Here is a 16,975-nt window from a genome sequence, read left to right as displayed (position 1 = left end):
TATAATTTCCCCCCCTTCGCATTCGCTGTTCATATCTGGTGTCCGCAGGGCTCGGACAACGGGACCCAACCCGTTGGACAGACGATGCATTAGTAGCGTATATTCCATTTCACCCTAATATAGAAATTACAAAATGATGACGTCATTGCTACGTGTCATGCTTTTCTCGTGTTTTGCCAACGCCGGGTGCTCTAAAACTGCACAGCAATACACGGGCGTGTTTTCTATTACTTCAGTATTTCGACCAGCTACTAAACCAAAGCGTGCGATTTTAAAACTCATTCCGTGATTTTATGACTACGGCTTGGGCTACCTGTGGTTGAACTTGTCTATACGGCGCTAGTGAATCTATAAATGAAATAAAAATTTCTTGCAGCAGCCCAATGATTTAGAAACAAAATGTAAATAAGGCGTTAACAAATATATAGACGTTTTACTTTTCTATTTTTTATTTAGTAAGCCCTCCCTTCTTGTCCTGCAGATTCCCGCCAATTATAACGAAACACAAAAATGTTATATGGGATCCCTGTGCTTAGAGACGTCCCTAGAAACAAAGACGGAGACGCCATCAAGAGAAAAGATGGCGGATGGTAGTTTAAAGTATGTCGAAAAAAATTATCTCTGCTATGTTTTACGCCTCTAGACGACATTTTATCTTGTTGGAAAACCATTTATAGATATTTAGGAACCTATTCAATAATGCCTGTAAGTATTCTATTCTTAAAAAGAGAGTAAAATTTGGATGACATTGTAAATAATTCGTGAGAAACGTTAGCAACTAGAACGAGGATTGTGCAATGAAAAACTCTTTCAAATATTGTATCTTTATTATCACAGGAAGAAAAAGGCGGTGATAATGTTCGTGTTGTCGTCAGATGCCGGCCCTTAAACGAAAAAGAAAAGGGTTCTGGTTGTTCTGTTTGTGTTCGTGTGAACGAAGCAAATGGTACAATAACTGTGGAAAACCCTTCGGCTCGATCGGCAGGCGAGCCTCCAAAACGATACACTTTCGATCGTGTGTTTGCGCCAGAAGTTAAGCAAGTAGACGTATATACAGATGCAGCACGGGCTATCATAGAATCAGTTCTAGAAGGCTATAATGGTGGGTAAATATCAGGGACTTCGCAATGTTTTGATTATTAAAAGGGGAAGTGTATTGCCCTGAATGGCGAAAGGAGGGGGGGGGGGGGGGTGGTTGTTAAGACGTGCCTTGTGTCCAGTCCTTGCAATTTGAAAGCGTTAAAGGGGTAGAAACACCTCACGACAGCCTATCCGTCATCCCCCTGCAGTCCATGCTTTGATTCACAAATATAGTTTAATTCTGAGATGTGATTATCTTTGTCAAAAGTAAAGGCAAAATACTTTGTTTATATTTAAGTTTTACCCAAAATTGCCTTGCTCTCAAAGCTGACTGCTACTCTTTTAAAACTATTGTTAAGATAACATTAAGAGAAAAATATCAAAAATGTTATGAGGATTCACATTGTTTGGAAGATATAAATTAATTCAAATGATTACATTGCTATATTATTTTCTTTTTACATTTTTAGGAACAATTTTTGCATATGGTCAGACTGGAACAGGCAAAACATTTACCATGGAAGGAATACGTTCTATCCCAGAGATGAGGGGAATTATCCCTAATTCATTTGCTCATATTTTTGGTCATATAGCAAAGGTTGATGGTGATGTTAGGTATGATAAAGAGGATAAAGATTGATCTTAGGATAACATACACAGCATACCAGAAAGTATCCATAACTGTCCTTGACCCTGCTTACCATACAATCAGATTACCAGGGTCTTTATTAAGTATTGAAATAACAGGAGAAGATAATGAACTAGCCAAAGAGTATTGGCAGGTTTTTTGTATTAAGTTTTGAAATATTAATAGGGAAAGATCATGGTTACTACTGTAACCCTGGATTTATCTGACTTTTAGCTTTAACCATAAGGCAAAGTCCTCAAATGAGATGCTTCTTTTAAGGAAGGTTTGAATTAAGACATCATTCATTCAGTCCAGTTATCTTTTGTTATAGATTCCTTGTGAGAGTTTCATACTTAGAAATCTACAATGAGAATGTAAGGGATCTTCTTGGTAAAGATGAGCATGCCAGTCTAGAGGTGGGTCTTAATATTTATTCTATTCTCAGAGTGAAATAGTTTAGTTCTCAATCTGTTCTTAACTACTGGACAGCTCTTTATACAATGCATCACAAATATGTTAGGCCCTCCCCTCTCTCAGATTACTAGATCCACCCCTAAAAAAATTGATTGTAGCAGCCAGGTACGTTGCAGGATGAAATAGATCCAGCAAAACCTGCATTAAAAACTGCTGAGTTAAAACTAATACTTACCTGTATTATATGTATAATTGCAAGGTAAAAGAACGACCGGATGTTGGAGTTTATGTCAAAGATTTATCTTCTTATGTAATGAACAATGCAGATGATTTAGACAAAACTATGACACTTGGAAATAAAAACAGTAAGTTGATAATTATTGTGAAGGTATTGATCAAAGCATAGTATGGGTGGTGTACGGTACGCTGCTAATGCATTGTCTTTCACCACTGTGAGTCCAACAGGTCAGGTCAGGTCACTTGAGGTCTCCACATTTGAATTGAGTTTGTTTAATGTGTTGTTTTCTCCTATGTTACGAGGGTTTTCTCCAGGTTCTCTGGTTCCCTCCCTAGATAAAAATCAACATGGAAGTTGAGCATTGTGTGCATAGAACATTGAATGAACGAATGAAGTGGTAGTGTGTGTCCTCAATTAGTTTGAAAGTGCTAGAGCGACTAGACACTTAATTAAATAAAAATATATTTTATTTATTATTACTTAACAGTGATAGATAACATGATGTGTTCTGGTCCAGCTTGGGAACCAACCTCTTGAAGTAATTGCTTACAGTATAATATAGTCTTAATGTTTGTACCCTTGCCAGACCATTATGATATTTTTCATTTTCTCAAAGCCTTTGAAGGAGAAAATAATCATGAATCTTCTTGATTATCACAGGGTCTGTTGGGGCAACAAACATGAATGAAAGGTCATCACGTTCACATGCAATCTTTAGCATTACAGTGGAATGTAGTGAGAAAGGTCCAGATGGACAACACCACGTGCGCATGGGAAAACTCCACCTAGTTGACTTGGCTGTAAGTGCATTGTTCCTCATTTGTGCCTATCACAAATATACATGAATTGTGATCCATAACTTAAGCGCCACCCGGTTAGCTCAGTTTGTAAGAGCGTTGGTCTGTTGTGTGGGAGACCGTGGTTCAAGCCTTGAACGGACCAACACTCAGGGTCTTAAAATAACTGAGGAGAAGGTGCTGCCTTATGTAATTATATCTGCAAATGGTTAGACCTTTAAGTCTTCTCGGACAAGGACTTAAAACCCTTAGGCCCCGTCTGTCTTCACTATGTAACCCTGTATAAGGCGGATGTTAAAGATTCACTGAAGACGCTGGTGATGACCATCTTCAGGGCTGCCTTATCAATTGGGCTGCAGGCCTGTCAGGCATCCAGCCGTCCACCTAGGGTGGTAAACGCACTAAACTAAACTAAATTAAGAAATTATCTAATTATTTTTTAAGTACTTCCTGATGGTCGTTACACAGTCGGCTGTATACAATGAATTGCAAAATCATTGTCAGATAAAGAAAAAAGAGAATATAGAAGCTGAGGGTACATATTTAAAGAGGTTATGTTAATGAGATGCATACTTTAATGACATGTGGAATGATTATGCCAAACAGCTCTCAAACATTGCTCCTTTGAATACACTTTAGATGTTCTATATTGACTGCATACCACAAATAAATATGTTTATTAGGTAATATGTTTGTCATTTCTCAGAATACCTTTGGTTCTCTGCTTCTATATTCTATGTTTCTAGCCTAATGAGGATCTTGCATTGAGTGTATCATAAATTGAAAATTCTCGAACTTTTTACACACAGGGATCTGAACGACAAACCAAAACAGGTGCAACAGGTCAACGTTTGAAGGAGGCAACTAAGATCAACCTGTCACTATCAACTCTTGGTAATGTCATATCAGCTCTAGTAGACGGCAAAAGTACTCATATCCCTTACAGGAATTCTAAATTAACCAGGCTTCTACAGGACTCCTTGGGAGGCAATTCCAAGACTGTAATGGTAAGACATAATACATGTAACAGTAGTGCTTAAGATGGTAATTTAGGGATAATTTGTGAGACTTACTGTACATGGAATATTTTGGCCGCATTATTAAAAAAATATGAAAAAACTCATGTTACGATTATTTTTAATTAATTTAAAATCGAAATAAAATCAAAAGACATTAAGGAAAAAAACCTTTTTATTTATTTTTATTGTTGCTATGGAAATGCTGATTAGCATGAAAAGAACATTCTTTTTCAAAACTTTCATCCAATCATCTTGGATTCAACAAGTGAACTGTGACCAAAATAAAAAGCTGCATTGAGTCCTTAAGGCGGGTTTACACTTAGCAGTTTTCTCTGCAACTTGTCTCGCAACGGGCGTGTAACCTACAGCACAATCAGAAAAATGTTGCAGGACAAGTTGTAACAATTGTTGCTGAAAGTAGAATTCGTTTCCATGTAATCATGCCTTTTTACATTTATTCAAGTAATTTAGGGCATTATCTTTTCAGTTACAAGATTTGTTAATTCTTAAATTACCCCTTATGATTATGAGTGCAAGCTACATGGTCAAATCCTTCGAATAAGACTTCTGCAGATAAACACCTACCCCTGGGCTTGGTGTACTTCCAGGTGTTATAGTGAAACAGGACTTAATTTTGTACTTTTCAGATTGCTAATGTTGGTCCTGCAGATTATAACTTTGATGAGACCATAAGCACTTTGAGGTGAGCAAGCTTTGTTCCAATGGACCTACAAATAATCTTTTTTTTTTTTTGAAAAGGTGATAACAAATCATTTATTTAATTATTGTCAGCTATATACAATAACAAACCTTTGAAACAGGGCGGTTCATGATTCATAATTGAGAAATTTTAATTAGATTTTTGTCAGATCTGTGATGAGGAAAAAGTATTTTCCGTTTTTTTTTTTTGTGATTCCAGCGTGCGCTAAAAAGTGTGACTTGTCAATGCTTAATATTAATTTCTGCACACTGTGAGCATCCTTTTTTAATCACTGTGAACTGTACAGAGACCCCTTTCCTTACCACCCCATGTTGAATTCGTACTGTGACACTGTGTCTTGTTGCATGATGGAAAGTCTCCTCCGTACCAACATTTAAGTAAATGTTTGTAAGGCATTTATAATAATATGATTATGTTGTTTGTTTCATTTAATTCAGGTATGCCAACCGGGCTAAAAACATCAAAAACCAGGCTAGAATTAATGAAGATCCTAAGGATGCTATGCTTAGGGAATTCCAAAAAGAGCTTGAGAGACTTAGAGCCCAGCTTCAAGATGAAGGTATTTTGATTTTTAAGGGTTATTTAGATCTTTCATAGGACATCCGGGTGGAAAAATATCATTGAGTCTGTCAGTAACCACATCTCAATACCTTAGACAATACAAAGTGCCCAAATCCCAAACTTTAAATTAAGCAGTTTTCCATTCCCATTCCCATTCCCATTCCCATTCCCATTTTGTTTTGTTTTTTCATTATTTCCAGTGACCTAAATCCCATTTTCCCCAGGGTAAAACAGGCAAATCCCAGTTCCCATTCTACCCCTTCAGGCATCTCATAAAATTGTGGTGTTATGAGTCTATTTATTAAGTTGCTGTTCTGGTATATGTTTTAATAAGACTTGTGTTTTTATTTTCTAATATAGAGGGTGGAGCAACAGATGAAAGCTCTTCTGAAGAAGAAGTAGAAGAAAATGGTGTCATAGTTAAAAGGAAAAAGAATAAAAGGAAAAGTTAGTATCAGTTATCATCTGATTCCTTATTAATAAGCTACATTTGAGATATTAAAATTTCTAACTGTATTAAATTGTATAAGTCCTCAAAAGGAACTGACTAGCATTGTCATATATGGTACAATATTCTCTTCCTATCAATAAATGGATTTGATGATCCTCATGTTTGTACCATATATTATGTAGTACCATATGACTAAAGCCTTGCAATCAAGTCTGAATTTTTGAATATCAAACATAACCTATTGATCACAGTTTCATTGCAATAAGATAGGAAAGTGTCCCAGCTTTTCCTTTTCCCTCTTCAGTATTTAATATGTTACTCTAACTTATAGTTTGCATGTAAATATTGCACTGTCAACAACTCTCATCCTCCTCACTGATAATTGACTATTTTATGCTTTAAACTCTTACTTCTTATAAAATAAGATATGATTTTTGACAACAACATTCCTACGTAAATGAAAATATGTAAGACTTTGTTTATGGCTGCCCTCTCTGATAGGCATTATATAGAAACAATCCTATTTTAGACATGACTGTATTTATTCAAGATAGGAGCTCTGATATTCCGACCTAACCAAGCAGGATGATTTTTTATTAGCAGCATCTCATGCCATTCCACCTGAAAAGATTGCAGAAATGCAGGCTAAGATAGAGGCAGAGAAGGCAGCATTACAAGCAAAGAAAGACATGGCTGAAGAAGAACGTAATGCTGCGGCCAAGGAACTCGAAAAAAGAGAAAAAGATATTTTTCAAGCACAGTAAGTTAAAATAAGTTTCAAAAGTATTCATTCCTAATGTGGAGCAATAGAATTACTACCATTATTCTTGAAGGGCAACCCTTAAAAATTGATATCTTGTTTGCCAACTAGCATTTTGACAGTCGTTAAACAAAGGACTAATTTAAAAATTAGTCAATAACAATATAATATCTTGAAGGCTCCAGATTTTAAACTTTAGTTAATTAAAGATAGTAAGCAATAGTTAGTAGTAAAATACTCCAACAAGGAAAGCAAACATGTTTCAGAATAATATTGTGGGAAGAATTTAAAATGTTTTGTTTTTGTTAACAGGGAAGAACACAAAAAGCTTCAAGATAAGCTGAAGGCAATTGAAAGCAAGATTATTGTTGGTGGAGTAAACTTGGTACGTGTGATAAACAATTAGACTGTCTTTTTATAGACCTCCTCGGCATGGGCTTAATCTTATCCAATTTCAGAATTTCAGATCATGTATTATTCCCTTGAGAATAAGATTATTTGCTTGAGTTGTATCGGCCATATTCATGTGTCTTCTCTTGTGCAACCAATTCAAGCACACCCTTTAAACAAAGAAATGATACTTTAGGGAATGACAATAATTGGCCTTAAATGGCCTTATTATGCCAGAGCCGAGGAGGTCTATTGGGTGGTCTATTGAATTGTTTTGTAATTTAATTATTGATAGATGTGTTGATGTGTTTACAACAGTTCTATCCATTCAGTATTCACAATTTAATTATTGTTTTGTAATCTGAAATCATTGTTTTTCTATTAGCTGGAGAAAGCAAAGGAACAAGAACATCTCTTAGAAGCATCTGCAAAAGAGTTAGCAGAAAGACATGCACGGGAAAGGGAACTACAGAAACTCATTGAGGAAAAAGAGGTCAGTAGCTCCTAAGACGTGATAATGAACTTTTTGGGTTATAATAGACTTTTCTCAAATTTTCCAAATTCACTTGTCAGAGTGACCATGATCTATGATGGATCCAAGTTGGGGTTGAACTAGATGTCTTCATACAATTTATTACTTATAATTTATTTAAGTCCAACCTGGTCAGCTTGGAACTATTGTTTAATTGACCACTCAAGTGAATTTGAGAAAGGTCTTTTTCCATCAGTTTAATTTTTTAAAGTGCACATGAACCCTTTGACAATACTTTCAGTACTGATTCTACACAAAGTAAATAGTTGAATGGTAAAATATTTCTTGATTTGAGTGATGCGTTTCTAAGTTATGAAGGTTTATACTTCCAATATGCTAATGAGTGTGACGTCTATTAAGGCTTAATCAAATATACAAAATCGAACTGGTTCATAGAAACAGTATTTAAAAAGCATCATTATTTTACTCATGGTTTACATGAAAGCTATTTACAATTTTTATTTTCAAAATGGCCAGCATTTAGTATTACTAGTTACAACAAAAACACTCAAATACCTTACCTGACGTCATCATCATTAACATATTGGAAGTATAAACCTTCATAACTTAAAGACGCATCACTCAACTCAAGAAATATTTTACCAATCAACTATTTACTTTATGCAGAACCAGTACTGAATGTATTGTCAAAGGGTTCATTTGCACTTTAAATGTTTTTAAATTTCATAATATTTAATTCACCACAGAAATACAACTGTACAGTTAATTACAACTTGGGTGTGGCGAGAGAAAAAAAAGAACTTGCATCCCGCTTGACATTCCCCCCTAAATATATTATATGTTCAAATATGTTGGTATTCCCTATGTATTTAATATAATATTCATCAGATAATTCTATAATTTTAATATATTTTATATTATGTATAGCAAGAGAGAGTGGATATTGAAGAGAAATATGCAAATCTTCAAGAGGAAGCTGCTGGAAAAACAAAAAAGCTGAAGAAAGTTTGGAGCATGCTAATGAGTGCAAAATCTGAGGTTTGTAGAAGTAATAGAACAATGTAGGGGAGGGGGGGGGGGAGATTTAGAAAGTATGAATTTAACAAATATGAATACATTTTATTTTAATAGTTTTTATGTGTAAGTCCTCTTATTGACATTACTGCAATTCTCAGTCACACGCGGTCAACTACACCATCATCGCAAACGAAAAATTGAGTTTGGATGGATGTCAATCAAAAGGGATTTTTTTGTTATTGTCAGTTTCTACACCAGAACTGGTGTGACTACTCATTTGAACATGTGCAAAGTGCAAAAACCGTTGCTCTTATCTCATACTTCTTGTCGCTGTGAATTTCTCGCTCTGGATAAAGTTTCTCGAAGATTACACAGTATTTCAAGTTTGACTGCAAAGCTATTGGTATTGACTATGATTTAAGTGTCTTCAAGATCAGGTAATTCAATACCAATAGCTTTGCAGTCAAGTATTTGAAATTTTGAGAATCAACATATTAAGATATTTTAAAGAAAACACTTTGATTGACGTCCACCAAAACAAATCATTTTTTCATTTTTAATTTAGGTCTCAGTTGGTCCTTGGCAACTGGAAATTGCAGTTAAACTGTGTCATCAAAGTAGTGTTTCTGAGATTTTGATAATGTGATGGATTTATCTGCAATAAGAGGACAGACACAAAGGACTGATATAAAATATTTTTTACGCAACAAAAAAACCAAAGTACTGGGTGGGGTCACTTTGTTCCCCAAGATATCCTTTTAAAATGTGGTCTTTCAGCCAGCATAATCAGCTGTAATAAAATGAGATAGACTGTTAGTTGAAATTTTCGCTTTTTGGGACATTTTAGATGGCTGATCAGCAAGAGGAACACCAACGAGAAACCGAAGGACTCCTAGAAAATATCAGAGAACTGAGGAGGGAGTTACAGTGCCAGGCAATGATTATAGACAGTTTTATTCCACCAGAATTTCAGGTAAGACTTCATGAATAATGCATTTGTATATGTTGTTTGCAGAATATTTGAAAAACCTCTCATATGAACACTTTTATTATCAAGGGCCACAATATCCAAGGGGTGGGGGGTACTCCCCTATATTTGCTATACAGGTATGTGCCGCCCTATAGGGTATGGATTTCGGCTTTTGGGTCTGGGGTAGGGTATCATTTTTGGACATTTTGTCTAGGATAGGGTATCATTTTAGGTTTGGGATAGGGTCAGGGTTTTGAGGTCCTGGCGGCCAACCCTACCTAAGTTGGGGTGGTAGTACCCCCCCTCCTCTAAGTTAGAAGTAAATTAGGTTACTATTTCTTCACATATGTTAACATTTTAACATAACATTCATTGTGTTGTTCTAGGAGTTATTGGATCATAACAAATGTTGGAATGAAGAGTTAGGTGAATGGCAGTTGGTAAGCACTATTTTTGACCAGGCATGACATTTCATGAAAACCCTACTCAGAAAACGTAATTGAATAACTTGATTGTATGTGGGTTTGTGTATTTACAGAGATTCATTGCCTATACTGGTAATAACATGAGAAGAGCCACACCTAGTCCTGATCCTAAAGATAAACATAAAGAGGTGAGAAGTGTTGCTGTCACAAAATCTTTTTCTTCTCAAGCTGTTTTAGGGTGTTTTATTGATTTCAGATAATTATTGTATTATTAGATTTACTTCAAGGCTCTTACCACTCACATATATTATTTTATTGGAGGGGATGTAGGATTTTGAGGCTCACTCTGTAATAAATATATAATATGTTAATTTTATTTTCTTTATGCTATTTCTTATATTTTGAGGGATTCCTGGGCGGGAAAGATAAGGACCTCCCTGAGTCTGTTCCAGAATATTGTTGACTTTTTATAAGTTATAATAACATCTTTGTGGAGGTTGCAACCCCTGTATGAGAAGTTTGATTTCTTCTTTAACAAACAGAATGTACTTTAGTTTTGTATGTATATTTTTTTCTTAGTTCAGCGTCTTTTACAGTAACCCCCTCTTTTATTAATAATGTTTAAATATGTATAATTTTGTTCCTTTTTGTCCCAAGATGAATGAAACAGACATATCAGATGTGTATTTGAGTTACAGTTCAATAGGATACCCAACATCAGGTGGAGAGCCATCAAGGCCAAAATCAAGTCGACCCAAAACAGCAAGCAGACCTAAGACTGCCAGCAGACCTAAAACAGGAAAAAGGTAAGTACTCAAATAGTAAGTTTACTTTGTGCAATATATCCATGCAAATCCATTCACACATTCAATGTTTGTGCATGTGTGTGGGGGATCAAACTTACCACAAGTGAGCCTCAATATTATTGGAAAATAAAGAATTTTTCATGTGACCATTGTGCAGTTCCAGAAAATATCCATAGCCCCACACAGAAGGGAATTAATAAAAGGACCTCCCTACCTCCAGAAACTTCCAATTTTTTGTGCATCACTGCCATGTGCATTGAGTCCTAATAGGCTCCTACAAATTATTTGAAGACAGCACATGTCCAACTCAAGAAAGGGTTACCAGTCAACAAGATTTTGTGGGTCTAAAATGCAGTTTATTTTTGTTTTTTTTTTTAAAACTAGAATTATAAAGTATCTGTCAATAAAAATTTTACAGCAAGCAGTAGATTACTGCTAATTAAGAACACCACATCAACATACATTGAATACCAGCAGGTTAAACTTAATTAGAATAATTCAGGGTTTGTGCTACATCTCAAACACAAAATCCAAGGACTTTTTAAGGACATTTCAAGGCCCAAAATTATGATATTCAAGGACTATTTTGTTTGTGAATTTTGTTCTCAAAAATACCTTATTTTAATGACTTCATTTTATCAATGTCTTTAAAAGTTTTGAAGCTCAGTAATATTGACTTAAGATAAAGGAAAATAGCACGAGTTACCAATGCCTTGCCGTTATTGGAGCTACAAGAAGGTTACAATCGAAAATATGTTACAATTTCAAGGAGAATTCCAGGAGAATCCAGCAACTTTGTTATTTTCAAGGGCTTTTCAAGTGTACTTGAAAATGCGTTTTCAATTCCAGGGCTTTTCAAGGATTTTAAGTAGCTGATGAACCATGACTACAATCCTTTTCTTAGATAAAACAAAAGTGTATTTATCTAACTTCTTTCTGATTTTTCAAAAGGAAGAAGAATGGAGATAGCAGTTTATCAGAGAACAAAGATGAAGGAGACAGTGAAGTATTCCCTCAATCTAGACGTCTGCTCAGTCCAAAGAAACACTTTGCATAATGGTTCATGCAAACTTTGAAGCCTCATAATCAATCCAGATGTTTTACGGCCCTATCATACCCTGCTTCCAGTATAACATAGACACTGATAATTACATATTAAACCCTTTTACAGGACTAAAGGTACCATGTTTTAAAGTTCATTTTAAAATGTGCTTAAATTGGACTGGTTTTTCATAAGAAATTTGGACTTATTTTTCTTCATCAATCGTTAATTATGTTAAAGTCATTTAGAATATTCGATTTGTCAGATAAGGTATTCTAATTGACAAACTGAGCTTCTTCATTACAAAACTTTTGTGCTACACAATTATTTGTAAGCCACCCATTTCCAAAATCCTGAAGTGAATGTTATCTATTTTACTTCATTATTTAAAAGCACAACTTGATGAGATTTTCTCTTCATTATTATAGATCACTGTTTTGTGCATGATAGTTATATGATAAATAGCAGAACCCTTAGAGTGGAATTCTTTCAGAATTGCTAAAAGAAATATGACACTGTTTGTAAATAGCAATTGTTTTAATAGCTTGTAAATAAATAATCCATCCAAACTACGTATGTTTGCTTCATAAAGCTTATAACAACTCTAAAATCTTTTTATTCTATCTACTCTAATAAGAATAAGAATAAGTGCCTTACAAATGTATTATTATTATTATTACTCTAATTTAGCAGCAAAGCTAAAGCTATAGAGCAAGTTATTTTAGTGTATATTCATTTGATGAAATTTTTGTGACAAAGAAGGTGCAACAAAAATAAAACAATCTTGAATCCGTTCAAATTTTTGATTTCAAAAATATTGCAATATCAAACCAGCTGATCTTTTCCAATAATTTTATTGTCTTTACATTTTGAGATTTTTTTTCCTTTAATATTGAGGTCAATTCTTGTTACAATGCACACCCTTGGGACTGTTACTTGGTGTCCGTAATGGTGTCTGCAATAGCAAAATTAATTATTATCATTTCTTTGTCAGTATTTTTTGCCAGGGATTTTTCTTTTTCTCTCATCTTGTGGGTGTACGCAAGATGAGAGTTGACTGTATTTTGATCCATGATATTGGAACTGATATAGGCAGCATAGCATTTGCTTGGGACAAAACAGGGTTCGTGCAACTCATTTATCTCCCTGAAAACTTCTAGAATCAGTTTTTGAAAGGCACCAAAGAAGTCCTTAAAATGGTACATTAAAATATACATGTATTAGAATAGTTTCAATTTATACCCTTGAAAGTTGCAAACCTCATAACAACAGTAGTTGCAACAGTAAGTAGATGCAGTCGAAAGGAAAACATTGCTCTTTCAACTAAGAGTTTACCTCAGGTTATCAAATCAATTTGAGACTCTAGTAACCAAGATTAAGTCTAGAACTACTAACAACATAGAATAGTGTTGTTTATCTCTTACACTTGAGATCATAATTCTGTAATTTTATTTCTAATCTGGTTACTGCATCATCCAAAATGAAGCATTCCTTCAATGTCCCTACCCCACTGGTGTAACATTTTATAATTTGCTAGGCATCCTCATCACTTTCATCTCCTAGGTAACCATCAAGGTTATCAGCCTGCCCTCTTGAAGTCTCATCATTTTCCTGTTGTTCCGTAACAAGAGGTGTTTCCACCACAAGATCATTTTCCAGACATCGTCTCACTTCCTCTAGAGCAATGTCCACATGCACATAGTTTTGCAATCCAATAGTTTCTGCAAGGCTCAAGGCTTGTTTATAATTGACATTAGCCTCATTAACCTTCTTCAACTCCAGGCACAGTTCAGCTGAGCATAAATAATAATATAGTTTTGTCTGTTGTGATAATGATTTAAAATCTTGCTGTACTGTCTCCAGGTAAGATTGTGCCTTGGACATTTGCTCAGCAGTTACAATAAGTTCTTTGCCATCATCTACAGGCATTGGTTGCAATTCAAGAGATGCAAGCTTAACATAAGTACAGTTCAGTTTATCACCCATGCTGCAAACGCTTACACCACTATGGTAGTTCTTGGCTGCATCAAGAAACTTTTCCCTTGCTTCAGGGATAAGATTCTTTAAGAAAGTGTGTGTTCTCTTGGCATGGACCATCAGAATTAGCCCTTCACAGAAACATAGATCACCTAGGTCTTCACACAAATCAAAATTTTCCAGATACTTTCTAGCGACAGCTAGGCTTTCCCCAGCATTCCCAATACACCCCTCATTAAAATGTACTTCAGACAAGTAGACATATATCCTCCCAGTTAGAAGGGACTTGTTTTGGCACCTTCCTACTAAATCTACTGCATTTTTAAATAGCTCCTTGGCATAATCACAGAATCTCTTTCTACTGGCCACTGACCCTTGTTCTAGAAGTACAACTACTTTAAGATCATAGTCTGCTTGATATCTAGCAGAGGCATGAGATAATAGCTGCTCTAGGTCATTATATTTTGCTTCGAGTTTTAGCTCATGCACAGATTGAATTAACTTTTTGTACTTGTCGTTCGAATACAGTTGAGATAATGCAGTCTTTCCATCGGAATTCCCTTGTATTCCAGTGGTTTTTGTTTTTTTAATTGTACCCGATGTTTCATGTTGGCGTGCTGTGGTATAGATATCAAACTCTACTGAGCAAACAATCCCATCCTGGCAATTCAGATTACACAAATACGTGTCATTCTTGTAGTATTCTTTGGGCAGTAAATCAAGTCCGTCAAGTCTTAATGCCACTGTGAAATGAAAACGCATGTCTTCACTGAGAAGGCGAAACCAAAACCCGAAAACACCATCAGAGGTTGTCTCTTGATCAATTTTTCCTCTATCTGTTAAAGGACAGCAACAGTAGAACGCTTTTTCTGATGGCTCAGATGAGAGTTTTTCTCCATCTAGTGAGTAACGCGTGACTGCCAGTAGTTGTAAACTGTAGGATAATCCGTTAACGTGTCCCATAAAGCGACATTCGTCTTCTTCTTCTTCAAATTCTTCTTTTTCCTCAAACTCGTAGTGAACAGGCAAAGATAACTTAGATGCTTGACTATTCAAAGAAAGAATAACATAAGAATCATTATTAGGGTCAGGAAACTTCAGTTTGTTCTTTCCACATGGAACCGGTTGAGAGGGAAGTGCAACCACATTCAAAACTGGATTCTCCAAGCGTAGCCTTTCTAGAAGCTTAATTTGAGTGGCTTTGTGTCTTGGAAATGATTGCGATGTATGCCCAGGAGAACTATTCGATGACCAAGCCATGAATTAATCGTCTAAATGAAGTGTATATCTGACTACGTATTTAGTTTGGGTTTAAGAATGGATTGAACTTTGTACCCCGACTTCTACTAGTACCGCCATGATATTGGACGATGATGTAAACAAAACCCAGGAACCTTAGCAAACATCCAGTCACATGGATCTAGACAACGACAAAATGGCGGCACAGGTCTGTGGTGATGTTAGTGAAGCTATCGAAATTTGCCCGATTAGACAACTTTATTTAAAGCCAATTGCCAAGCTATGTATCTCAGTAACACTTCCAGAGATTAAGGTAGCTGGCGTTTCAATTTCTAACTGGGAAGTAATGGAAAAACTAAAGGCAATGGTGTCTCCAGATCAGTTTGCTGTACTTCGTGTTGTGGAGTCGACTTTGGAAACTATTCGTTTTGAGGGGGAAACAGAAACTAAAGCAGCCATATCTAAGTTCTTAAGTAAACTAGATGGAAATATGATTAAACTCAGTGGTTTTGCAGAGCCTTTGAGGGTTAAAGCTGTTGAAGCAAAGGTGAAATTTCCTTCGAGACACGAGTGGGATTCGTTCTTTAGGGACGCAAATAATCTGAATGAATGTAATCCAGGCGAACGACCAGACACGGTTGTCATTAAAGGATTACCGTCTAAATGGTTTTCATCTCAGGATGCAAGTGATAAGCCTAGTGAAGAGGTCGTCAAATCCGTTTTTCAGTATTTTGGGGAAATTCGCACGATAGACATCCCAATATTGGATAAATATAGACAAAGAATGAGCAAAACTGGGAATGAATTTCAGACATTTTATTTTGGTTCTCATTTACATTTTGATGTTTATATCCAGTATTCACAGTATCAAGGATTTGTTGCTGCTATGTCTGGTTTAAAAGGGAAGAAAGTTGTTCATATTTCAGGAGAAGGAAGAGCTGCTGCTGCAAATATCCAGGTGGATTTTGATAGGACGTGTCATCTCAGTGCAAAAAATATTCAAAAAAGAAATAATGAAAGACAGAAATTAATAGAAAAAGACCTTAAAGAAGAAGAAAGGAATAGAAAAGAAAAAGAGGAAGAAGAACGGAGAAAAAATCAGGAAAGATTAGAAATTCAAAAGCGAGAAGCCGAAAAGGTTCGACAAATGATGGAAGAACTTAGGAAAAAGGAAGAAAGAAGAAAACAGAGAGAAGAAAAAAGAAAGAGGAAACTGGAAGAGGTTCAAAGAAAAGAAGAGGCAAGGAAAGAAAAGGAAAGGCGAATTGCTGAGAAAAGACTGAGACTGGAAAACCAAAGAAAAGAAGAAGCAATTCATTTGATGGGTGAGCTGATCAAGAGAATAGAAGAAAAGAAAGCTGAAGAGGAAGCAGAAAAAAGAAAGAGAGCCAAAGAACTACAAATTTTAAAGCAAATTGAAGAAAATAAAAGGAAACAAGAAGAAGAAAAATTAAAAAGGGAAGAAGAAGAAAGAATGAAACATGAAAAACTTGAGCAACAAGAAAAGGAACTAAGAGAAAAATTGATTAAAAATTTACATGTTATGAAGGAAAGAAAAAATGAACTAGAAAGAGAGCTTCTGAGAAAGCAAGTTGCCAAGAAAACTAAGTTATCATCAGTTGTTAGTAAAAATGTACCAGAATAATGATAAATAAAAGATGTTATCAGTAGGCAGCTGCTATTTATGAGTGGTGTTTTTTTTAATCACAAATATTAATCTTTGCATAAGATGGTGTCCTTTCCCTCCTAGAGTGTGAAGTTGTGAAACAATAGTATCCAATATAGTTAGTAGTATACTCTTAACGTATTGTTTTTTTTTTTTTTATAAACTTGTACTAACTAAAATTATAGCCCTTTTTCTTTCAAGGTAAAATCACTCTAACTTCTTGTGATAGAACAGTTTTCGTATGACTGTAAAAAAAGGTGCCGTATGCATGCCTTGCCGCG

At 35.4% G+C, this 16,975-nt stretch overlaps 3 protein-coding genes across 5 annotated transcripts; 2 read left to right on the top strand and 1 right to left on the bottom strand.

Annotated features, from left to right (window-relative positions):
* Positions 1 to 564: 564 nt before the first annotated feature.
* On the top strand, positions 565 to 12,384 carry LOC116289579 (kinesin-like protein KIF3A). Of its 3 annotated transcripts, none has more exons than XM_089039061.1 (19): positions 565 to 705; positions 838 to 1,102; positions 1,551 to 1,695; positions 2,040 to 2,124; positions 2,382 to 2,487; positions 3,021 to 3,160; positions 3,967 to 4,164; positions 4,824 to 4,879; positions 5,335 to 5,456; positions 5,819 to 5,905; positions 6,513 to 6,669; positions 6,982 to 7,054; positions 7,445 to 7,552; positions 8,480 to 8,590; positions 9,417 to 9,542; positions 9,926 to 9,979; positions 10,078 to 10,152; positions 10,622 to 10,770; positions 11,729 to 12,384. In XM_089039061.1, exons 1-19 carry the CDS (start codon positions 700 to 702, stop codon positions 11,844 to 11,846), a joined length of 2,181 nt encoding a protein of 726 aa, XP_088895187.1. In that variant the 5' UTR covers positions 565 to 699; the 3' UTR covers positions 11,847 to 12,384. The 3 variants fall into 3 exon arrangements, with proteins under 3 accessions (XP_088895187.1, XP_088895186.1, XP_088895188.1); XM_089039060.1 differs by having other exon boundaries at positions 6,510 to 6,669; XM_089039062.1 differs by having other exon boundaries at positions 6,510 to 6,669; positions 11,722 to 12,384.
* On the bottom strand, positions 12,381 to 15,065 carry LOC116289582 (uncharacterized). The gene has a single exon (XM_031696528.2). It carries the CDS (start codon positions 15,047 to 15,049, stop codon positions 13,346 to 13,348), a length of 1,704 nt encoding a protein of 567 aa, XP_031552388.2. The 5' UTR covers positions 15,050 to 15,065; the 3' UTR covers positions 12,381 to 13,345.
* Positions 15,066 to 15,079: 14 nt separating this feature from the next.
* On the top strand, positions 15,080 to 16,716 carry LOC116289583 (A-kinase anchor protein 17A). Its single transcript, XM_031696529.2, has one exon. The coding sequence runs from the start codon at positions 15,204 to 15,206 to the stop codon at positions 16,671 to 16,673; it is 1,470 nt and encodes a 489-aa protein (XP_031552389.2). The 5' UTR covers positions 15,080 to 15,203; the 3' UTR covers positions 16,674 to 16,716.
* Positions 16,717 to 16,975: the final 259 nt, after the last annotated feature.

Source organism: Actinia tenebrosa, unplaced genomic scaffold, assembly GCF_029948245.1.
Source record: "Actinia tenebrosa isolate PJP-AT-01 unplaced genomic scaffold, QUT_ActTen_1.0 PGA_scaffold6__47_contigs__length_16458017, whole genome shotgun sequence".
Classification (NCBI taxonomy): Eukaryota; Metazoa; Cnidaria; class Anthozoa; order Actiniaria; family Actiniidae; genus Actinia; species Actinia tenebrosa.
The sequence above is the reverse complement of the archived record's forward strand: the minus strand, read 5'-3'. Positions and strand labels throughout refer to the sequence as shown.